The sequence below is a fragment of the Sus scrofa genome, chromosome 11 (genome assembly GCF_054392235.1).
Source record: "Sus scrofa isolate SSC_HxYL_T2T_F1_AM1 chromosome 11, Sscrofa_HxYL_maternal_Yorkshire_Landrace_v2.0, whole genome shotgun sequence".
NCBI classification, from domain to species: Eukaryota; Metazoa; Chordata; class Mammalia; order Artiodactyla; family Suidae; genus Sus; species Sus scrofa.
The window spans coordinates 17,425,942-17,450,656 of NC_139393.1; the positions used below are offsets into that span (position 1 = coordinate 17,425,942).

General features: G+C 49.6%; 1 protein-coding gene across 7 annotated transcripts in view; it reads left to right on the plus strand.

Moving 5' to 3' along the window:
• LOC100625149 (guanylate cyclase soluble subunit beta-2) overlaps positions 1 to 24,715 on the plus strand; it is a 65,774-nt gene that overhangs the window by 38,364 nt on the left and 2,695 nt on the right. For 6 of the 7 annotated variants that reach the window (XM_084981607.1, XM_084981609.1, XM_084981610.1 and 3 more), the window contains 7 exons: positions 1,349 to 1,565; positions 5,334 to 5,654; positions 7,543 to 7,691; positions 8,213 to 8,359; positions 13,492 to 13,646; positions 16,256 to 16,407; positions 17,635 to 17,727. In XM_084981607.1, the coding sequence (XP_084837733.1) occupies positions 1,349 to 1,565; positions 5,334 to 5,654; positions 7,543 to 7,691; positions 8,213 to 8,359; positions 13,492 to 13,646; positions 16,256 to 16,407; positions 17,635 to 17,727 (1,234 nt within the window). Of the gene's footprint in view, positions 1 to 1,348; positions 1,566 to 5,333; positions 5,655 to 7,542; positions 7,692 to 8,212; positions 8,360 to 13,491; positions 13,803 to 15,930; positions 16,408 to 17,634; positions 17,728 to 24,715 lie in introns of all 7 variants that reach the window. The other variant, XR_014819355.1, reaches the window with a different exon arrangement.

The window sequence follows — 24,715 nt, forward strand, 5'->3', positions numbered from 1 at the left end:
TGGATGGCTCCGTTCCACCAAGCTTCTCCTTCTGTATCTTGAAGGTGGGGGACAGACCTGTGCCCATGGATGCCACTCTTCTGTGGGAGGTGTGATGGATGGTGGCCTGAGTGTGGTCATTATCAATGTCGTTGGATAAGATGTGTCAACTGAATTCATCATGAACGCATTTCAAGGGCAGTCAGGCAAACTAAGTGTGGTCCAAAAATTGTCAACAGGCATCAGCGGTTGTGATTTTCTCAGATGTTTATGTGGAGGTGTTAACATCACCTGCCAGTGGATGCTGGACACAGATTCGATGATGTTTCCTTGAGGGGCATCTCTGCTTGCAGAGAATTTATGATCTCAGAGGAAATCACACACCCTGATATGAAACCGCTAAGGAACTATGGAGCTATGTTCTCTATGGCTTTTCCCAATGTCCTGAGGATGATATTGTCGTTACTGTTAATATTTAAAATTCTGATCGACTCAAACACTCCTTTTCTTTTTAAATTTTGGGCATAGAAACAGTAAGTTTATTGACACTTATTCCATCAGGTTAGACTGATGTCTATAGCTTGACAGAACGAAGGTCAATTGAACACTCCTGGGCAGCCTGGGCTGACATTGGACTTTTTATGGGAAGGACACGCATTTTGTTTTTCTCCTTCTGTGTGTCCCTTGAAGACAACAGTCTGTCGCCCTTCTTGACAGACTTCTTCACCCAGGCCTGGATGTCAGATCCAAGCTATCGGATATTCTAGTTTGTACTCATTAATTCCCAAGAGAGACGGACAGAGCCAGAGCCCATGACAGAAAGACAGGACTCAAGCAAGGGAAGGACTGTCATGCCCACTGACAGCTTTAACCGCTCTATTGTTGGAGAAATGCTGCACCACTGGGCACTCCCGGGCGCTTTGCCCTTTTGGAGGTTTCTTGCAGATTTGATTTTAAAAATAGGCATGTTGGAGTTCCCGTCATGGCGCAGTGGTTAACGAATCCGACTAGGAACCATGAGGTTGCGGGTTCGGTCCCTGCCCTTGCTCAGTGGGTTAAGGATCTGGGGTTGCCGTGAGCTGTGGTGTAGGTTGCAGACGCGGCTCGGATCCCGTGTTGCTGTGGCTCTGGCGTAGGCCGGTGGCTACAGCTCCAATTTGACCCCTAGCCTGGGAACCTCCATATGCCGCGGGAGCGGCCCAAAGAAATAGCAAAAAAACAAAAACGAAAAATAGGCATGTATTCCATGGCTGGCCCTTCCCCCCGGTGAGTCACAGGGCACAGCCAGACGCTATGTCCAGGGGAGAGTGCAAGGTGCAGGTTGCTGTCTCTTCCACGGTCTCACACTCGTGTGTCCCCTCCGCGGTAGCTGCGGGTCAAACAAGCCGGAGTGAATATTCAGAAGTACATCCCGGGACTCCGAACCCCGAAGATTCGATTAGACACGTACTTCTCCATCGTCCATCCCCCAGTCGCCTTCGACATTTTCAGCATCTGCCAGTTCATCAACAGCCCGTTTGTCCTGAAGGCGCGAGGGGAAAGGTTGCCGGAAGCAGGGAGGAGCCGGCCGCCGCTCAAGCTCCGAGGTAGGACCCGCCCCTCCCCCGCTCCCCGCGGCCGGGAGGTTGGACAGCGAGGGAAGAAGGGCTTTCTCATCTCCTCTGCCAAAGATGGATAAAAGTGGGGGACGAGATCGAGAGCAGTGTCCCCCCACCCCACTTGACCTGGTCTGTCCGGCTCTGTCCTCAACTATGTCTGCTTTAGACGTAAGTGCTCCAATTATCTTCCTGTGATGAGGACATCCTGGCCTCTGTTACCCAAATGTCTAGAAGGCAGATGGGACTGTTTGTATTCATGTGATGACCTGCCCTTTCTGTAGCAACAGGATCATCTGACCTACTCTTCATAGGGCCCACATTTTGGTTTTGTTTCCATTTCATTTTAACCATTTTTGGGTTCAGGAGTGACAAGTACATTCATGTTCTTGTGCCATCCTCACCACCATCCATCTGCGGAACTTTATCAGCCTGCCAGACTGAAGCGCTATGCCCATTAAACACCAGCTCCTCATTTTCCCCTCCCCCAGCCCCTGGCAGGCACCGTTCTGCTTTGTCTCTCAATCTGACTGAATTAGGTGCCTCAGAGAAGTGGAGCCATACAGTGTTGGTCCTTTGAAGACAGTCACAAAGTTTATCCATGGTGTAGCATTTGTCAGAATGTCCTTCCTTCTTAAGGCTGAGTTATCAGTGTATTAGAGGATTCCGCTGGATGTATACACTACACTGTACTTGTCCATTCATCTGCCAGTGTACGTTTGCATTGCTTCCACTTTTTGGCCATTGGGAGTAAATGCTGCTATGAAGATGGGAGCACCAGTGTTTCACTGAGACATTTGAGCCTATATCCCAAAGAGGAATTGCTGGATCATAGCGTCATTCTCTTTTTAGTTTATTGAGTGACTGCCATACTATTTTCCATAGCTGCTGCACCATTTTACATTCCCAATAGTCAACAAGGGTTCTAATTTCTCCACATCCTCATGAACATTTGTTATCCTGTTTTGACAGTAGGTATCCTAATGGGTGTGAAGCAGCATCTCACTGTGGTTTTAATTTGCATTTCCCTCATGATTAGTCATGTGGGGCATCTTTCATGTGCTTTTTGGCCACTTGTAGATCTTTGTAGAAGTATCTATTCAAATCCTTTGCTTGCTTTTCAATCAGGTTTTTGTTGTTGTTGTAGGATCTCATTTATTCTGGATATTAACCCCTTATGAGTTGCAAATCTTTTCTCCCACTCTGTGAATTGCCTTTTCCCCTCTATTGATTCACAGAAGTCTTCAATTTTGATGAAGTTCAGTTTACCTGTTTTTGTTGCTGCCTGTGTTTTGGTGTCATGTCCCAGAAATCACTGCCAAATCTGGTGTCATGAAGCTTTTCTCCAGTGTTTTCTTCTAGAAGTTTTAGTTCTTATATCTTTGATCTATTTTGAGTTAATTTCTGGATGTGGCATAAGGGGGCACATATTTTGAGCTTTCTATTAGACTATTAGGTGTTTTATGCATAAATGCAGGCAGAGCCATAGAGACATCGGAGAGGAAGATGAAACGTTCTGGGAACCTGCGTGCTTCGTAGCAGGGAGTGATGGGAGACTGAGCTCTGATGTAGTGGGAAACATGTTTAAGTATCTACCGTGATCAGGTTGGAGATTTAGAATTATCCTTCTGGACACATGTGAAGGATGGACCAGTGCAGGGAAGTCAGTGTGGAAGGTTGAGGGGGGTGGCTGCCTCTGGGGAGCAGGTCAAACCTTTTGGGTGCTGAATGCAGTCTACCAGGGGCTCTGGAGTAGTGATTGGGGAACAGATTCAGGAGATCCTGGAGAGAGAAATTGGTGACTAGAGGTAGGGGTAGAAAAACATTTGGGTAATTACTAGCTTTCTTGCTTAATCACAGCTTCGTGACCCAGTTGCCTAAGAAAAGAGGGCAGCTTTGTCAGGTTGAGTCTCTGCTGTATCCTCCACGCCTAGAACAGTGTGGTTGGCTCATGGTAGGAACTAAAAACGCATGTAATAAAATTAATGAGATTTGCAGTGGGTTCTTTAGCAGACATCCATGTATTACCTAATAGTAATTTAAAAAGTCGTTGTTGGAATGGAAATCATCCCCATTTAGAGGGCAATTTGGCAATATATATTTTTAAATCTTTAAAATGAGCATTTTTGTCTGAGAATATGTCCTTTAACAGCCACACTTATGCACAATGACATGCTTCAAACTTGTTCAATGCAATGTTGAACAATAAAAAGATATAATCAATGGCAGCTTATTCCTGAAGTGAAATACAGTAGTCATGAAGGTAGCTAGCACAATAATGCACATCCCCATTAACACCTAGAGTATACATGAAAAATTCAGATGACAAAATTCTGATAATCCCATTTTTCTGGTAAAAATGTTTACCTTAAAGTATTGTCATTATCTATGATTATGGGTGATTATTTTCTCTCACTTTTTTCCTTTTTTTGGAGTGAATGGCTACGGCTTTTATAAGATCATTAACTTTTGTCTTCTCCCCTTTCCTAGGGCTGCACCCATAGCATATGGAGGTTCCCAGGCTAGGGGTCTAATCGGAGCTGTAGCTGCCAGCCCACACCACAACCACAGCCACTCAGGATCTGAGTCTGCAACCTACACCACAGCTCATGGCAATGCCGGATCCTTAACCCAAAGAATGAGGCCAGGGATTGAACCCGCAACCTCATGGTTCCTAGTGAGATTCATTAACCACTGAGCCACAATGGGAACTCCGATTATAAACATTTTGAAAAGTAATACGCATCTTGAGTCCAGGGAGCAAGGATTCCTTGTAAATTCAGATTGACTGTCAGCATGGAGTGGGGTGCAGGTGAGGAATGCTAAAGTAACACAACCTGGGGAATAGCAGCATCTAAGGAACAAGTCAGAGTCCTAGACAGCAAGTTGGAGGAGGTAGCGGGAATCTGAGTAAAAGCAGTGTCAGGAGAGTCCCCAGAAGAGAGATTCCAGGAAGGAGGGTTCACCTAAGAGTCTCTAAAAACAGACAGGCTGAATGAGGAAAAGATAGACTTGTGTTAGGGGAGGTTGTTTGGAGGCCATGAAGAGCAAGAAAGGCAGCTGTGGATTTATGAAAATAACCTAAATATCCATTGACAGATGAATGGATTAAGAGGAGGTGGTACATATAAACAATGGAATACTACTCAGTCTTAAAAAAGCAAAGTAATGCCATTTGGAGCAACATGGATTGAAGCGGAGAAATTCTCAAAGTCAGAAAGAGAAAGACAAATGCCGTATGATATCACTTACACATGGAACGTAAAATATTCTATGAAACAGACTCACAGACTTGTGGTTGCCAAGGGGGAGGGAGAAGGAGAGGGATGGTCTGAGAGTTGGGTTGGTAGTTGCAAATGGTTACATTTACAAAGGATAAGCAATGAGATCCTACTGTATAGCACACGGAACTACATCCAGTCTCTTGGGTTAGACCATGATGGAAGATGGTTTGAGAAAAAAATATATATGACTGGGTTACTTGGCTGCACAGCAGAAATTGACATGACATTCTAAGTCAACTATACTTTTACGAAATGGGGAAAAAAGAAAAGCAGCCATAGAGTGTGCTGTTTTGGAGAGAGGGGGCGGGGAGTCCGTGGAGACAGTCTGGATAACTTTTCATGGCATTCAGCCAGAAGGGAGGGAATGGGACATGCCCTGGAGAAGGCTGTGCGTTGTGCGGGTGATGGTCTGGTGCGCTGTGTCACTGCCTGCTGGTGACATGATGTTTTGTCCGTTTCTCTCCATGGGGAAAAGGCCAGATGATCTGGATGGAGTCCACACGGTGCATGGTGTACCTGTGCTCCCCCAAGCTCCGCAGCCTGCGTGAGCTGGAGGAGCGTCAGATGCACCTCTCCGACATCGCCCCCCACGACACCACCAGGGACCTCATCCTCCTGAACCAGCAGCGCCTGGCAGAGATGGAGCTGTCCAACCAGCTGGAGAGGAAGAAGGAGGAGCTGCGGGTCCTCTCCAAGCACCTGGCCATAGAGAAGAAGAAAACAGAAGCCTTGCTGTACGCCATGCTGCCCAAACACGTGGCCAACCAGCTGAAGGAGGGCAGGAAGGTGGCTGCAGGTGAGCCATGCCCTGCCCTTCACAGCAGCCACTGGGCAGGAGGCAGTGTCTCTTGGCGGTGAGGGGCATCGGCTCTGAAACCAGGCAGATCTGGGTTTGGATTCTGGCTCTGTCACTTGTTAGGAAAGTGGCCTTGGGCTAAGTACTTAAGTTGCATAGCCTCGATTTTCTTCTCTGTATATTGAAAATAGTAAAAATACAGGCCCCATAATATGGGCTAAATAAAAACTCCTATCAATGACTTGCACATGTTACATGCTTTAAGAACTTAGGAGTTCCTGCTATGGCACAGTGGGTTAAGAATCTGACTGCTGTGGCTGGGGTTGCTGCAGAGGCACAAGTTTGATCTCTTGCTGGGTGCAGTGCGTTAAGAGAACCAGCAGTTGCCACAGCTAGGATTCAGTCCCTGGCCTGGGAACTTCCATATGCTGTGGGTTTGGCTATTAAATTTAAAACTGGGTCCTGACGCTGGCCTCTCTGCTTAGTGACCCTGGATAGGGTTCTCCCCTATAACTGGCTATGATCCACTTGCACATTAAGTAAATCATGGGGTGTCTCCAAGGACCGTTCAGGGAAAACGAGCTATTTCTCGAGGGAGGAGCGCCACGTTCCCGCTGGACTCGCTCTCCATTTGTCCTTGGCGAGTGTTCTTTTACCAGACACACATGGCCATCTGAGTGCCAGGGTGCTGTCCCAGGTCCTGGGGACCCAGAGGAGCTCGTTGTCTTTGGGGTTTGACAGTTACATACAGAGTAAATTAATGGGGGTCGGAGAGGCTGAAGGAAGGAAACTAACGTGCACGAAGGAAAATTACTGTCAGGATGTTAGGTATTTTACATATGGCTTATTTCATTTTTGGAACATTTCTGTGAAGGTGTTTTAGCTGTAGGAGCTGAGCAAATTAACATTCTCTCCCATTCATGGGTAAAAAACCATTAGAAGTCCATATAACCAAAATTCATACTTTTCGCACCATGTAAGTTACTGTGGAAACATAGCTGGCATGGAAATTGCTATTTAGATGTCAGAAAATGAAGACGGGGGGGTGGAGGTGGTTGTGAAGTCTGGTGTGGAGTGTGTGGAACTTAGCTTGGGTCTTGACACTGAATTTCAGAAAATACAAGGGGGCGGGATGAGCCATTCCTCAAGGACGGCAGAGCAAGAGCCAAGGGGAGGCAACGTGAAGCTGAGGCACTTAGGAGCAGGAGGTACCACCGAGGTGGAGGAACCCCTAGGAGGCAGCGTGGCCGGAGCAGAGTCAGCCAGAGGGAGGGCAGGGAGACACGGGGTCAGAGGCAATGGGGACAGAGGGGGACCTTAGAGGCCACGGTAAGGATTTTGTGTTTTACCGAGTGTGATGGAAGTCGGGGGCGGTTTGGGTCAGAAGAGCAGGGGTCTGACTTGGGCAGATCATCTGGCTGCTAAATGGAAATTAGCAAGAACTGGGTGAGGGTAGAAGCAGCCGCTGAGTCAGGAGGATGTGCAGAGGCTGTGGCAGCTTCCCCGCACATGGTGACCAGCTTGTCAGCCCTGATCCTGGGTCTCCCATAGTTCAGGGTCTGCCCAGGCCCACCTGCCAGGGGCTTCTCTGTGAGCCAGAGCCCACCCAGTCCCTTCCTGTCACCCCACAGCACTCTGCTCATCGTACTATTTGTTTGCACTCTGTCTCCTCCACTAGACCAGGCGCTCCTGTGGGAGGGCACCCCATTGGCTTCGTGGTTTGTGATTCTGCCAGCAGGCTGACCAGCATGGCAGGGATGGTGAAGTGATGGGCATCTGGCCGTCTTCTCCCAGGCAGAGTCAGATTTGGTTCCCAAAGGGCACTTGGAATCCAGAATAGAATTATTCTACACCCTTGGCTATCACTGACACCCAGTTTATGTTGCAGGAGAATTTAAGACCTGCACGATTCTCTTCAGCGATGTGGTGACATTCACCACCATCTGTGCCGCCTGCGAACCTATCCAGATAGTGAATATGCTAAATTCAATGTACTCCAAGTTTGACAGGCTAACCAGCGTCCACGACGTCTACAAAGTAAGCACCTGCGTGCCCGCTGCTGCAGGGGTGTCCCTGTGGCTGTGGTGGGGCTTCCTTGCCCTCTCGCCTCACTGCCTGGGGTTTGACATTGATCTGGCTGCGCGTGGGAGGAAGAGCTACAAAGGAATTGGAGGTATTTGGGGATTTTAATTCTTCAGGAATCCTTTTATAACACCCAGTGCTCAGGTGGCCTTTGCGGGGCATACTGTCTTCTCCGAGAAGACCACTCCTACCGTTCAGCAGCAGGTCTAACCTGAGTAACGAGGATCCGATTCACAGCGTCATTTGACGACCCCAAGAACTTTGTCTTCTGAGACTGATCTCCACCCAAAGCCGAAAGCCCTTTTGGTTCCTTCCTGGTTGTTTCCAGTCATTTTTCTTCCCGCCTTTGTCCCATGCTCCTCGCACCCCTAGCAAATAACCACAGCTTTCCTGTGGTTCTTCTGTCGATTGATGGAAAATGACAAAAGTATTTAGTGCATTAAGAAAACTGAGTCCCCTCTATTCCCCCCTTTCAGGTGGAAACAATAGGAGACGCTTATATGGTGGTCGGGGGTGTTCCGGTGCCTATCGGGAGCCACGCCCAGAGAGTAGCCAACTTCGCCTTGGGGATGCGGCTTTCTGCGAAAGAAGTCATGAATCCTGTTACTGGTGAACCCATCCAGGTAGAGAACAGCTGGTCCTTTCTGCTTCCTACTCATCGTCTCACGCCAAAGAAGTCGTATTCTGTTTATTAGTCCGCTTAGGCGGTTACTGGGTATGTGACCCTAATTAAAATGGGTCCCTTTTCTCTCCCAACTTTTCTCTTGCATGTGTTCCTAAGGAATCAAGATATTAGCAATTCTGGTCCCAACTTCCAATTTCTGAAGCGGCCGCGGAGCTGGGGGTGGTGACAGAGCATCACCGCCAGCTTCTTCTGTCCGCGACAGGACAGTGCCAAGCACACCGCCTCCTCGACTGTGAGGGCCTCGAGGCATCAACTGCCAGCTCATTTCTACCTCCTGCCTGTCTGTGCACGCACGTCAGCAGCAGTTCAGGTTTACTCAACAGCCAGATCTCTTTGCTCAGAGATGTTGTATACCCAACACGCCACCTGACAAGTCTGGAACTCAGGCGGAGGTGCAAAACTGCCTCCAGCCCGCAGGCCAGACACCGTGGTGCCGTAAGATATTCAGAGTCGTTTTTCTTCCACCACGTGGCCATGCGTGAGACATCTGCTCGCCTTTCTCCCAGGAACACAGGAAGCTACCCTTCCAAGTCTGCAAGTTGGTTCCCACTATAGAAGTTGGACCCATGTGGTGATGAGACATAAATGCCCTCTTCTGTCTGCTCAGTTGATCCCAACCATCCAAGGTGACTTAGATCAGTGCCTGTCCTTTAAAATCTAGGTCCCTTCCCTTCAGGCAGATCTGCAAAATAAACTCAACAGCCAACTGAAAATAAAGAGCCCGTTGTAAGATGGAATAGGTTTTTCCTCACATGATAACCCTTACGCAGGAGATTTTGAAAATGTGCTCCCCTCGTCCTCACTGCAGTGATTTAGAAGCTACGGGACGCCTCAGGTCTTGGTTACGGCATCCACGACGGTCTTCAGAGTAAAAGCTGGCCGCGTATCATGGCTATGAGACTGGCGTGTTGTCACAGGGATACAGCTGTTCAGTGAAACCCCTGATATTATAAGTCAGTCAAGATGGGCGGTCATGAGAGAGAAGAGAGAAGAAGGTCAGATACACAGAAAGTGTTTCAACTCAAGAATTCTCATGGAAGCCACTGAAGAAAAAATAGCTGAGAAGGTACCATTGTGAAATTAAAGTGCGTGTGACAAAGAAGCATGGCAACAGAGATAATGCCACACCAATAAGAATGAAACTAAATAGTGAATTCCTGGAAACTCACATAGTGGATTTACCAAGAAAAAAAAAAAAAAAAAGAAAGGAAAAGATGTTATCAATCCTAAGAATAGGCACGGAGTTAGGGACATATTAAATATCCACCAGAAACACATAGCATGTGGGTTTATTTAAAGAAGTAGGGGAAGGGGTAGAAACATTTTCTCAGGAGAATTATGCTGCTAATTCTACAGTTTTAAAATTAATACTCACTGAGATCTACTATTTCATTCATAAGCCTTTAGTACACATGTGCTCAGGTCACCCTGTGCATGCAAAAGGCAGATTCTTTTTCCTGAAGGAATTATAATCTCATTTTAAGAAAAGTCTAGGATGAAAAGATGAAAAGCCAAGTTAAAGCTGGTGAGGGTCCAGAAAGCTTCAAAAGAATTGTTTCCATGCTAGTAGTTTAAAAAGAGAGCAAAGAAATATAAATGAACAAAGTCCCAGAAAGGGGTAAGCCCTTCAAGGACACGCATCGTTATGCTAATCCCCAAAAGAGCAACAGACGTGACCCACCAGAGGCGAGGGGAAGAAGAGAGCAGTCTCAGGTTTAGTGAACTTTTAAGGGCCACCTTGGGAGCTAGAATGACAGGTTAGAATCCCACACATCTTGTCTTTGCTAATCGTTAGCCACAGAGTCTGTATCCATTTTCCCAGAGGCCTTTTACCAAATGCATAGGTTCATTCATTCAAAGGCTAGGGATGGAGAGTAGACCGCAGAGAGATCCTGGTTCCTGAGGGGTGTGTGGCCTTCCCCAGATGCAAGGTGGTGGCCCACAGAAGGGTAAAGTTAGAGAACTAAGGTACTCTTGGCCTTCACCTTGTGCACTGCAATGACCTCTTGATGGGGGCAGAGAAGAATGGTAGAGAGAAATCTCCCAGAGTGTTAGGGTAGGACTGAAAAACAAGGAGAACCCCCCAAACCTCACTGTTGGGCTATAAAGCAGGAGATCTCCCACAGTTCAGAAAGCTGGAAGCTTGGCTGGTTAAGGAGGTTCTCACAGCCTTGGTGGTACTCAAATTCCCTGCCCTGGTGGAGAGAAAATCCTGATCCAGCTTTCATACTGTCTGGAGCCAGAAATCTAGCCATCTCTCTGGAGAAAGCCCAGACGCGCGATTAAAATACAGGGCATTCTTGTTGTGGCTCAGTGCATTAAGAACCTGACATAGCATCCATGAGGATGCAGGTTCAATCTCTGGCCTCGCTCAGTGGGTTAAGGATTCAGCATTGCTGCATGCTGCAGTGTAGTTTGCACATGTGGGTCAGATCTGGCATTGCTGTGGCATAGGCTGGCAGCTCTGATTTGGCCCCTAGCCTGGGAACTTCCACATGCTCCAGGTGCAGCCACAAAAAGTTAATATAAATTCACTCAGTCTCCACTTGAGCAGTTTTTCTGAGTGGTAAATATTATCTACTTTGGTCTCCACTCTTTTATACAATAGTTTAAAATATGAGATGCAAGAACAAGAAAATGGTGCTGTGGTGTGTAGCCTAGGGAGCAAATAGTAGGAGCAGATGCAGAGATGGCCTGGATGTTGGAATTATCAGCCTTTAAGAAAGCTTTAATAGTTTAAAGAATCTACTGGAAAGGGGGAACACCGTATTTAAACTGATTACACTACCTCTTGGAAATTAAAACCATGATATGAAAAGTCAGAAGAATTCAGTTTATGGGCATAAAAGGCACTAGACGGTAGATGAGAGGATGAGGGATTTTGAAGACAGAAGAAGTTATTCAAACGGAAACAAGAAAATGGGGTAAAGCATAAGAACATCTTGGATCTCTAGACTAATATCAAATGGACTGCCATATGTGCACTGGAGTCCTAGAAGGACAGAGTGCTAAGAATATTTGAAGAGCTAGTGGTTGAGAATTTCTCAACAGTGAAGGATGTCAACCCCAGATCCAAGAGCTAAGCGAACTCCGACTGCAGAAATACAAAGACAAGCCCTTCTAGTCAGATATGCCAAGAGCCCCATCCTGGTGCAATAAGGTGAGAAAAAAATGAGACAAATTTGAAGTCAAACTATCATTATTCCTAGACCAAATAACATTGCACCTAGAAAACCCTATGCAAACTGCAGTAAACTCCCAGATCTAGTAGGTTTCCAGGATCACAGGATACAAGGACAGTACAGTTGAACTCCTAGTATATACTAAGGATAAAAATTGGAAAACAAAATAGATTTTTTAAACTTAAGTTTCAAATCTTGAAAAGGAACAGAATTGGAGGACATACACTACCTAAGACTTTTTAAAGTTACAGTAATAGAGTCAGTGGCAGAAATAGACACAAATGGCTCATTGGAGCACGATTGGGTCTAGGACTGGACTACACTTGAAGGACAATTGATTTCTGACCAGGTACCCTGTCAACTGTGTCAGAAAGGAATCTCTTCTTCAATGGTTCTGTGACAACGCAATATCCCTATGGGAAGAAAAGTGAACCTCAATCCTACCTCACTCCATTTATAAAAGTTAGTTTGATGTGTATTACAGACCTAAACATAAATGCTAGAGCCATCCAGCTTCTCAAAGGAAATACAGGAGAATAGCTTCATGACTATGAAGTGCGCAGTGGTTTCTTCCACGGGACACAAAAGCACCAAAGAAAAAAGTGATAACCTTCATTGTTTTGGGCCAGATTGTGTTCCCTTTGCGATTCGTATGCTGATGCGCTAAACCACCTCCATCTCCAAGCCTCAGAACATGACTGGATTCTGAGATAGGGCCTTTAAAGAGGTGATAAAAATCAGACTGCTGGGGCAGGTTCTTATCCAACCTGACTGGTGACCATATAAGAAGAGAAATTTGGGTGCACAGAGAAAAGACCAGATGAGGACACAGCAAGAAGGCAGCCACCTGCACGCCAAGGAGAGCACTCAGGAGAAACCAAACCTGCCAACACCTTCATCTTAGACTTCCAGCCTCCAGAACTGGGACCAATTAAGTTTCTGTTAGTTAAGGCCCTTCGTTTGTGGTATTTTACTCGTCTGAGCAAACTAATACATTTCATCAAAATTAAAGTTCCTGCTTGCTAAGGAAAATGCGTATATAAAATCACAGAATGGCAAAAACATTTCAATACACGTATAGATTACATATCCATATATAGAAATCCTATATTAGAAAAATCAGGTTTTTTACAAAAGCAGATCTATGAATGGACCATGCATGCATGAAGATGTGCTTAACACTAGCCATCAGGAAAATGCTGACTAAAAGCACAACGAGATGCCATTTCACACCCACTACTTGAGAAGAAAACGGTGCCGAGAATGTGGGAAGATCTAAAGTGCCCCTTTGCAAAATGGTATCAAGACTTGAGAACGTGGGGTCAAATATTCTTTTAACATTAAAGATACATCTGCCTTCTGATCTAAGCATTCTATTTCTAGGCATTTTCCTAGGGGAGAAAATGAAAATGACCATGAAAAGATCTGTCCAAGAAGGTTCCTAACAGCTCAAATGGGAAATAATCTAAAGGTTCGTGAAGAGAGGACAAATAAGTTGTGACATATTCTTACAACAAGGTGGTATTTATAAACAGAATGACCTGATGCCTATGGATGAATCGCCAACATTGATTTGGCTAAATCAAGTCTGAAACAAAACACACCATGTGACTCCATTTATGTGCAGTTCTAGAACACACATTCATCTTCGGGAGAATAGGGAAGCGGCGACTTCTGCAGGCAGGCAGGGGATCTAACTGGAAGGGGCACCAACTAATTTCCCAAGGTGATGGAACCAGTCTATTTTATTTCTGATGGTGGCTCTGGGAATATTCATCCGCCAAACTCATGGAGCTAACTCCTTCAAGGTCTAGCTGTTTTCGGTGAATTTATACCTCAGTTTAAGAGTATTCGATGGTCCCTTTTCAGTAAGCTGCTCTCTCCACAGATCAGAGTGGGGATCCACACGGGGCCAGTCTTGGCAGGTGTCGTGGGGGACAAGATGCCGCGGTACTGCTTGTTTGGTGACACTGTGAACACAGCTTCCAGGATGGAAAGTCACGGGCTGCCCAACAAAGTGCACCTCAGCCCTACAGCCTACAGGTAGCTGCTCATTTATTTACGGTTTTGTTCATTTTCCTCCAGAATACACAGAGTGCCTAGCAGCCCCAGGCGAGGGTAATGGAGGAAGCCTGTTTTTTTCCTTTCACGCCACACTGTCCTCCAGAGGATGCTGTGACAGCAAATAAATCATATTGAGCATCTACTCCAAGATCCTTTTTGCTACCAAGGACCATAGGGGCCAGGGCAGGGATTGGCGACTTATAGCCACAGGCAGTAACTAGTCTGCTGCTTGTTTTTTAAGTAAAGTTTTATTGAAACACAGCATTAATCTTAGTATTTACTTGTCATCTAAGGCTGTTTACCTGCTACAACAGCAGAACTGAGTGGCTCTGAGACAAACTATGTGGCCCCCGAAGCCGGAAATATTTACTATCTTGTCTAGGAACAAGTTTGCCAGTCCATGGTCTGGCACAAAAAAAAAAGTATTCACAGATTATTTTTAAAGTGTGGTAAGAACAATGGTCAAAATAGACATGCAAAAATACTTATGGTTTCATGAGAACTTAAGAGGCCCCATTCTCTAAGTTCTTTAATCTATGTTACTTTATTTACCGTTGCAACAAATTTGTGAAGGTGTAGTATTCTTATCCACAGAGAAAAAGAAATTATCAAGCATGATAAGGTTAATCACTCGCCTCAGGTTACAAGTAGGCCAGGAAGGAAAGCAGCCTGGATTCAGCCCCCGGAGGGGGTCAGGCTTTGGTTCATGCTGAAGGAATTACAGTGTCACCGGAGCCGGGCCAAGGGCGTCGTGTAACCTTGAACAAGGAGTCTAGGGTGGAGGTCAGCCTAAACTGGGGTATTATTGGGAAAGAGGCGGGGGGTGGGGGAGAAGATAGTGTAAATACAGACGTAGACTAAGTGCAGAGAACGACAGCAATTTAATTTGCTGGGGCTGAAAACATGAGGCGGAGTGTGGTGAGAGCTGTGCGGGCCTCACTGAGGGGCAGGGGTTGGACTGCAGGGAAAGTGGCCCCTAAGGAGTGGGAGATGAGACACAGGGGCAAGGTCAGGATCCGGCTTGACACTGACCACCCAAGGCCACATAAGGGCAGGTTGGAGCATCAGGAAATGGGACAGTGCAGACCCAGTTGGGAGCTTGGTTTGAACCAGAACATTTGTGGCTGGGATGGGATGGAGTCAGGTCAGCTGGCTGTGGTCACTGCTGGAAACAGGGGTGGGGGGTGGAGGGGGCTGAGAATGAGGGAGGAGCCTCGAGCGTCTCCCAGGGCTCCCGCCTGGGCACCCAGAACCTGAATCTCACCCCCCGAGATGGGACAAGGAAGAGGGGTTCCAGGTCAGAGGGGCAGGCGGCGAGTTCGGGATTGGAAGCATTGAAGTCAAAGGAACTGGGGGAACACCCAGGGCGAGATGCCGGGATGGATGGATGAAGTTCGGACTCAATTGTTGGTTGGGGATCCAGACTTGGAGTCGTAACCTGGAGTAGAAACTGGGCCCGTCGAGTTGACGAGATCCCCCGGGGAGGGATGCGGTGTAGAACTCGGTGGAGAGGGAGGAAGAGAAGCCCACGGAAGAGGCTGGGGAAGTAGAGTTCAGGGTAAGAAGCACTGTTGTGGATGTTTTTGAGGAAGAATTGAATATCAAATTGAATGAAAATAACGTGATAAGGACCGGAAAAAAAAGCCAGACGTTTTAGGACATTTTCAGGAGTGGTTGTGGTTGAACGGGGGCAGGGATAGAGTCTGGATGGTGGGTTGAAGGATAAAAGGAAAATGGCATTCGTATCAAAGAGAATGATACATCAAGTGAGAAGCTGCTTCTTTCTATTTAGGAGGGAAGAGCCCTTGGCATGCTGGCAGGCTGGGGGAGGACGCAGATGGAGAGGGAGCGGAGGCTAAAGGGGCGAGGTGGCCAGGGGGCCAGGAGCAGGGTGGGGGTCACGTCGCCCTTGAGGCTGGGGTGGGGGGGGGGTCAATGGGTGCCGGCTGAGAAGGTGCCAGCTCTCAGCTCCAGGGTGAGAGTTTTGCGGATGGATCAGCTCACAAAGCAGGAGGCGCAGTCAGCAGCCTGGGAGTCGGGAGGGCGATGAAGGTCTGAAGTCCCCATGGAACCGGCCAAGGACAAGGGGAGGTTGCATGCTGAGCCCCGGTGTCACCAGCCTGCAGTGTCCCTCAGCGGCCGGCACATGCATCCACACGTCAGCGTTTCCCAGGGACCCTCAGCCCTGTCTCTGCACGTCCCCGCCCTGTAGGCTTTTTTGTCTTTCTGCTATTTCTTTGGGCGGCTCCCGCGGCATATGGAGGTTCCCAGGCTAGGGGTCGAATCAGAGCTGTAGCCACCGGCCTACGCCAGAGCCACAGCAACGCGGGATCCGAGCCGCGTCTGCAACCTACACCACAGCTCACGGCAACGCTGGATCGTTAACCCACTGAGCAAGGGCAGGGACCGAACCCGCAACCTCATGGTTCCTAGTCGGATTCGTTAACCACTGCGCCACGACGGGAACTCCCCTGTAGGCTTTTCTTTGGGTCCCAGACTCCTGCCGTGTCACCCTTCCCGTTGCAGCTGACGCCCCAGGGACAGACCTCGCCCTCCGCTCCCTGGGCCTTTTTCTTTTCTCTGTGCAGAGCCCTGGAAAACCAAGGCTTCGAAATAACGGAGAGGGGCGAAATCGAAGTGAAAGGCAAAGGGAAAATGACCACGTACTTTCTGATCCGGAACGTGAACGCCTCGGAGGATGAGCTCATGGGGAGACCTCGGACTCCGCTCCATCCCGAGGGTGAGCGAAAAAGCAGCCTTGTCATTCGGGCCCAAAAGATTTTCCTAACAATTTCTGCGGCGTTTACTGAGGTCCTTGGGCTGGAGGCCAGCATGGGTATCACACCCGTCCACCCCCAAGCCTTTGGTGACAGTTCCTGTGGCCCTGAACACTCTTCTCTCACCTCCGGGATGGTAGAGTGTCCCCTGGGCTGGCTTCATGGGCCCAGCCTGCAGGTCCCTTGGCCCGTCCCTGTCCAGAGGGCTTTTCCCATCAGCCTCTGCTGCGGCTGGGGATGACCTCAGAGCCTCCCCCTCTGCCCCTGAACTTCAGGGGAGGCTCCAGAACAGGCTTTCTTCACACACTGCAGACTCCCACCTTCCTCACTGTTGGTGTCCAAAATGGCAAAGGACAGGCTCTGTGATCCACCGGGCTCCAGGAATGACAAGAGTGAGTTCATGTTCAAACAATCCAGTGCTAAGCCAGTCCAGAGAGCACTACTTTGATTTAAATGCATCACAGTACATTTAAACAAAACAAAAAAAAAAGCAGCTGGAATCCACCAAGGAGGCCCCCTCCTGCCCCAGGGCAGATCGCCCCCACACCATCGGGGTTCCTTAGCAACCGCCCTGATGGATCCTGGGAAATTCTGACCTGAAGGGGAAGCCCAGTAGCAGAAGGCAAGCCTTTGAGAACCTTGGTAGCAAACTGGAGAAGGAAACGGATTGGTTCTGACAGGAGCTAATCTTTGAGCTGCTCCTGGGGCAGCAGAAGAAAATCGAAACCCAGAGGCTCCCCTTTTCTGTAGTTTGACTGGCAGGATGTCTCCTTGGGACACAGGAATTATGGTTCCTGTTTGTAAAAGTGGGGCTACATCAATGAAGGAAATTTGAGGAACTTAAATGGTTTTGGTGGCCCGTCGTTCTAACATCGGCTCACCACAGGCGGCCTGGGAGCTGCGATTGGTGTGAGCCACATCTTATTGCTGGAAACCCTAGAGGTAGAACAATCTAAAAGTGGCAATAACTTTAGCTATTAAAAGACCAGGAGCCAACCTCCTTAGAGTTCCTGATCGCCCAGGCTCCAGGCGCCTCGCCCCCTGCCATCCCCCGGGCCTCCCCGCAGAAGGGGGGGACCGCTAGAGGATGAAGTGTTCACCCTCTTTGAGGCATCAAAGGCACGCCCCAGCTTGACGCTGCTCACACCCCTTCCTTCTCACTCTTCCGTCCCTTCTTGCATTTTTTGCAGAAGCAAGTGCTCCGGGAAATCAAGACAGAACTCTGGCTGTCATGAGGTACGCGGACAGCTGCCAGCGGCTCCCCGAGGGTGACGCAGCCCGAGGTGAGTACCCCAGACGGCACAGATTTGGGGCACTGACGGCTCAGAGGCCCAGCTCACGGGGGATGGGTGGGAAGAGCCGGCCAGGGACGGCTCAGGTACAGCCTGGGCCCCTGGGGCAGGTTTCTGATGGTTTTTGCCTTTTTTTTTTAAATGGTTCCCACTCCAAGTGTTCCCTCACTCTGAAAGGGTGCTGCACGCCCCCCTTCAAAAAGACCTGCAATATTCAGAAAATCGTCTTAGTCAATAAATCCACAAAAATTGCGTTTTTCTGGACATGGTGCCCTCCGCAGTGTGCAGCCTGTTACCAGGAGAGCTGGAGACCCCCCACTCTGTTCCCAGCACATGGCGCTCCCTGGACACCCCAGGGCACTGACACCCCCACACACAGCGCGCGGCCCAGGGACCTGCTTCTCTGCTTGGGCTCTGAAGGCGGTGGGGAGGAGGGCTTCTCTCCATTGCTGCTTCCTCTCAACTGCCCCCTGAGCCCGTCTCGGGACTGACACAGCCGGGACCCCACACTCAAAACCCAGAGCAGCCAGGGATGGGCCTGCAGAACCAACCAAATAGCGGCAGCCCCTCCCTGTCCCCGCTTTGCACAGCCACTGCCACCCTCCCCTTTTCTGGAAACGCCATTTAGGGTTAGGCCACCCAGATGGAGTTCAGCTTTTGAGGCAAAGCAGCAGTGTTTACAGAAGGTTCAGGACCCAGGGACTTTGCAAAAGCCACCCCTGGGCACTGAGCCTGTCAGAGGAGACAGTTCGTGTAGGGAGTCAGGACAGCCTGGGGATCCCTATGAAGGGGTAGCTGTCGTTATTCCTGTTAGACGACATCTCTCAGGCCGGGTGTTGCTTGAGCCCCTGGCATTGGCTGCCCCACGGCCTGTGGATGTGCCCTTCGTTTGATGCTGGAACCTGAGGTTGAGGGAATGACCAGCACCCTTCTGTTCAAGCCAGAGGACACAGAGCACAACTTCCCTCGCTCCGATCAGGGGGCAGGTGGAACCTTGGATTCTGGGACCCGAGAGGCTCAAAGTGGATTTCCCACCATAGGCATTTTCCAGCCCTCCCCACTTACAGGTGCTTCTGACTGTACTCAAGCCCCGAATAGTCCTCCCGGGCTACTGTAGCCTAGAACGTTAACGTTCATGGATTCGTTCAACACTTTTTTTGATGCTCCAACATTTGGCATTTCTTGAGGCCAGGCACTCTCGTGGGATCTGTGATAGTCCTTGAACCAAATGTGTGAGGTCCCTGACTTCACACAGGTTTTTAGTAGAAAGAGACGGACAACAAGTAACAAAAATGAGATGATTTCAGGAAGTGGTAAGCCTTAAGAAGGAAGCTGAGTAATGAAGAGGGCCAGTATAGGCTTCTTGGAGGGGCAGCATTTAAGGCAAGTCTGAGGACCTGCTGGGGCTCCATGGAAACACCCAAAAGCAGGAGCTCTCTGCCATTTGCCTTCTTCAGTGGCTGCTCCACAGGCAGCTCAGAAGGGGAGCCCCAAGAACTCCTCCTGCTCCAGGAGATTCATTTATCACACTTATGCTACAAGGGGCGGGGCAGGGGTCCTTTCACAGCAGAGACCAACAGCACTGGACATCTTGCTTAGAGGTGGGAGACAAAAGTTTCTCGGCTGGGCCCCTGATGCAGTACCTCCTCTAACGGTTGCTCTCCTGGACAAAAGCAACGCCCAGCAAGAGGGGAAATTGAGGCCACCTCATTCTTGGGGGGTGGGCGAAATGAGAAAACCAGAGCACTGACCTTCGTCGCACTGAGCATTCTACCTGCCTGAGCTCAGCCAAATCATGTGATACATCAGTCACGTGACTAGTCCCGTAAGAGGTACGCAACTTGACCTTCAGAAAGGTTAGGTTGTCTAGTTTATCTAAGCTCCCACAGCCTGCAAGTGCTGCCCCTCAGGCTGTCTGGGGCAGACCACGTGCACGTGAGCCGCCTTTGGTAATGGGTCAAATCAATTCATAGCTTCCTTGGACTTCTTGGCTTCAGGATGGTCCAGCCACGTTTCTGTCAGGTCCTTGGGGCCTCATCTCAACAATTTCTGACTGTTGGGTGTGAACAGCTCACATGCTGTGGCTGAATAGGAAACTGCATGGTGTGAGCTGAGGAAAAGTGACAAAGCTGTGGGCCTCCCTCTAGCTACTCAAACCCAGACGTAAGCTAGTCAGAAAGCACATTTAACAGCTTCCCTGGGGGCTTAAGGAGTTTCACCAGGCTCCTGCCTCTTTCCTGATGGTTGGCAGCTGACAAAGAATTCTGCCCTGAAGGATTCCTGCCACCTGCCCCCAGGGCCTGCGTCTTTTCAGCATTTTAGGGCCCAGTTCTCCCGGGTTTGCAGCCCCCTCTGATAACGTCCTGCTGGGCTGCGTGGGAGATGAGGCTGCACCCCCACCCCCATCACAGTACAGCGTTCCCATCTGTCGTCAGGACTTGCTCAGGAGGTCTGGCTGTGGCAGCTCACCGCCTCAGGGACCTGCCTGTTGCCCAGTTCAGGGCTCCCCTCACTCAGCACCTCTGCCACCCACCTCACGGGGTTGCTGAGCTTACCGATCACTCTCTGGGGACCCGCGTCTCCTTCGGACTCGGCTCCGAGCTGGGGGAGCAGGTGCGCCTGCCTCCTTCTCCCTCAGGAGAAATCCCATGCCCCAAAACTTCCTGGCAGCCCACTGAGCTCAGAGGTGAGGGGAGAGCCCGAAGACCCCCGAGGGCCCCGTCCCCAGCCCTCCCTACAGAGGGGCCCCGTTGACTTGCCGCCAGGAGGCGCAGCCCCGCCGGCCAGGCCGCAGGGAACACTCCAGCGGGACGGCCTGCAGGCTGCACCCAGGACCTCATTTGCACGTCAATAGGGCGCTTTCTTTCCCTCCCCGCTGTATTTGGGCGTCAGAGGTGTCGGTGGAGAGGCTCCCAGCACAATTAAACGGGAGTATTGAGCCGGAGAGAAATCAGTGTGTGTTTGACTCGGATATTTAAGCAACCACCTTTCAGTATTGACTAAAAAATTGGCCTTCCAGCTGTCCCTGCTGGCAGGCTCTTCTGGCATCTCTTCAGACCCCTGTTAATGTGTTTTTCAAATTTCAGCTTGTCTCCCTCGCGGTTCTCCCGGCAATTATCATAATGGGTTCCAGGCTGACCCGCACCGGCGCTCAGGCAGGGAGCCGGGCTCCTCGTGGGCGGCGGCCCCTCCCCGCCCTCAGTCACAGTCCCAGGCGTCCACTTGCTGGGTTCAAGCTCCCAGGGCTTCTTACACCAATCCCTCGTCACTCTGGAGACTGTTCCCGGTGAAGGTCCCTCTTTTCGATTAAGCAGGACGCCCCCCGGGGAGTTGGCGGATTCCCGTCCAGGTCTGTGCGATGCACGCTTCCCAAAGGAAGAACTTTCCCAGCCCATCAGCGCCCCCACGCCCGTGGCTAACTCTTGGATGGGTTTGTGGCCACTTCGTTGCCAGAGTCCTTGCCTCTGGCTTTACAGCTTCTTGACGATACAAGTGCCTTCCCCAGAGGTGTCCAAGGAGCTGGGGTCCAGCTGGCTGAAGACCAGACTGAGGAACCTGGGCCCTTCTCAGCAGCTTTCCTGAGACCTTCATAGACGGGGCTGTCCAAGCTCCTCTTCTACTTCCGGCTGATGCCTGCAGAGTTTTGAGCATCAGGCTTTCTGGCATTGAGCCGTTAACCCCACCATATTCTATAGAAGGAGAATCCTGGAAGGGGGACGTGAACTCTAAGAATGAGGCTACTTAGGGAGGAACGGAGGACTTTCTGGATCAGGGCCAGCATGCAAAGTCACCGGCTGTCAGCTTCGGTATCACACGGGGATGCGGCATCAGAGTCGTGGGTGGGAGGACACGAGAATCCCCGGTGGGTGACAACACAGATGGCCGGGCCTCGTGCTGAGTGTGACTCAGCGGGTCCAGAGGGGGGTTTGTTCAGCATCTCCGCAGGGCAGTCTGATGACTGCTGGGCTCTGGAACCACCGTCCCAGTGGAAAGAACATGAGCTCATCTGAATCCCTGGGTCTGCCTGTGGTCCCGACACCTGGCAACCAGCGGTGTCACTCTGGGTGAGATTCTTTGCTTCATTCTCATCCGGAAAGCAGGGCTGATACGGGCCTGCTTTGCAGGGTTGCCTTGAGGAACAGGAGATCCCGTATATCATCTGAAAACTCAAGGGCTCAAGGCGGGTCAGACGGGCCAACTGTTCACTTACGGACCCAGTTGTTGGGAATTTGTTCGCTTAATGCGAGTCTAGGACAGAACTGTAAGAGGTACAACAGGCGTTAAAAAATAAGAATGGGAGTCCCCATCGTGGCTCCCTGGTTAAGTACATCTGGCATCCATGAGGACGCATGTTCGATCCCTGGCCTCGCTCAGTGGGTTAAGGCTCCAGCACTGTCATGAGCTGTGGTGTTAGGTTGCAGATGCAGCTCAGAGCTCATGTGGCCATGGTGTAGGCCGGCAGCTAGAGCTCTGACCCCTGGCCTGGGAATCTTCATATGCTGAGGGGGCACCCCCCCCCCCAAAATGCGAATGATCTGCTGCACACAGGAAGCCATAGAGAGGGCAGGGCCCCTGCCCAGTGCCAGGGGTTATAGGCTGACAGGGAGCACAGGTGAGGCTGGAGACAACAGGACTTGAAAGCCTCTTAAAGGAGGCGCACGTGATGGCAGGAAGGGGCATTGCAAGGTGATGTGGCCTCTGCTCTGATTCCCAGAGACTACAGAGGGGGCTCTGGAAGCTGGAGATCTAGTTCCTTTGGGGCCTGGCCCTCCTTTGCCCATCGGGAGATAGGAAGCCAGTGGGCAGGAGGATCCTAGAACAGCGACTCTGTTGCACCTTTTTATTATGAAGACAAGATTCTTACTGATGGAGTTTCCCTCCACAAGTATTTCTAGAATCTGTGGCTCCTTTCTCTTTTCACACCTATGAACAGCATGGGGTGGTTCGCTGTCCTTCTCCCAGAGCAGGTGGATTCACTGGCAAATTAACCCCCATGGAACCAAGTGGGAGCTAAAGAGCGCCACACACAAGGAGACCCTGAAGAGTAAAGGCCAGGGAGGGGCAGGACAGCCAGCAGTTGTCTTTGTGGTGAGAAGGACCACGCAGGATGCTAAGATCCTACTGTCAACGTCAGGCTCAAGCCAAACCCCGCCCCAGTCATGGAGAACCAGTATTGACACCAAGGTGTGGTTTCTCATCTGCTTTTCTCTGGGAGGCTCCAAACAGATGCAGAAATGCAGCTAAGGAATTCTGTTCATGAAGAATCTTTTCCTGTAGCCCCCAATCCCATCCTCTAAGGCTCTCAGAGCCCGGCCTGGTAACGACCCGGCAATGACCCACATCCCACGTATATTCCCCAGGGCAACAGCATTCTCCTGGCTCCACCTTGCTGTCACCCCTGGGCCACAACACACACTCTCTGCCCGCCACCCCCAGCCACCCCTAGTTGGACAACGTGGCCAGTGTGGTGGTTTTCTCCTTTCCAAACAGGAGATTTCTTCTGCTCCCATTCTTTCCATGGGATTCATTCTTAATCTACATTGAAATGGGTTTCTGTGCTTCTCTTATTGAGCTGCGGTTTGCTCAACTAAGGATTACTGGTTTATTCATTTATATCATAGAATATTTTTTATAACCAGAAAGCAGAAAGACTGAAAGGAATCAGAAGCATCTATAATTCCATCACCCAGAGAAACTATTGTTAAAATGGTGCCTATCTTCCCAAACTTGTGTGTGGGGGTGGATAAATACACCTGTGTAATATATACTTTCCCTTGCAGAATTAGGATGATCACACATACAGTTTTGTAACTTGGTGGGTCATGAGTTTCTTTCCTCTGAATATTTAAACACATTTGAAAACACTCCAATTTTTCAACTAGACCTAATGGGCTTGACGGTACATTTCTTTCCTGTAATTTGCACTGTTCCAACAAAAGCCATATTTACACTAAATGGAAACCCTCAATTCTCCCATTTTTGCACATTTGCACCCTGTGATGACCCTGATGTTCTGTGAGTCCTGATGCTGCCTCTGAATTTTCCAAGGCCAACCTAGTTCAATTGGTTTTGGGATTTAGATTATTCCTGGGGTCTGGATGTCAGTCACCCACGGAAGAGGTACATTGTGATTCTCAATCGGAAAAGACTTCACCATAAGGCTACATTTTCCAACTCTGATGAGTATTAAACTGTAGCAAAATGATGGTCTTCAAAGGCAGCCCTCTGGGGCTTGAGCAACTGTCTCATGGGAGACAAAGATGTTGGATGTGAATCTCTCAAAACAAGGAAATTCTTCCACCATCTGGATTGTGGAATTGGATTGGGGTGAAGCGTGGCATATGTGTAAAAATTCCAAGAGTCTCACAATTCCATACTGATGACGTCTTGTTTGAGTTGTCCTGACAGCTTCAAATTCATTGAGTCCTGTTTGGGCCTGTCCACTTTTTAACAGGCCGTCTCAGTTCTTTTCCCAACAAATCCTACCTGGTTGTCCTTTTCTGACTGTTCATCAGGGACTTTTTCTTCAAGGAGACAAAAAGGGAGAGGGGTACGTGAGTTTCAGAGGCGCAGGGAGATGGGCATAGAAGCAGAGGAGAAAAACTACAGTTAAGATACACTTGAGAGTTCCCGTTGTGGCTCAGCAGTAAGGAGCTGAGCCCGACTAGTATCCATGAGGATGCGGATTCAGTCCCCGGCCTTGCTTAGTGGGTTAAGAATCTGAGCATGACTGTGGTGTAGGCTGGCAGCTGCAGCTCCGATTTGGCCCCTAGCCTAGGAACCTCCATAGGCTGCATTGTGACCCTAAAAGGAAGGGTGGGGGGAGTGCACTTAAGAGCTGTGGCCAGGAGTTCCCGTCGTGGCACAGTGGTTAACGAATCTGACTAGGAACCATGAGGTTGTGGGTTCAATCCCTGCCCTTGCTCAGTGGGTTAATGATGTTGTGTTGCTCTGAGCTGTGGTGAATGTTGCAGATGTG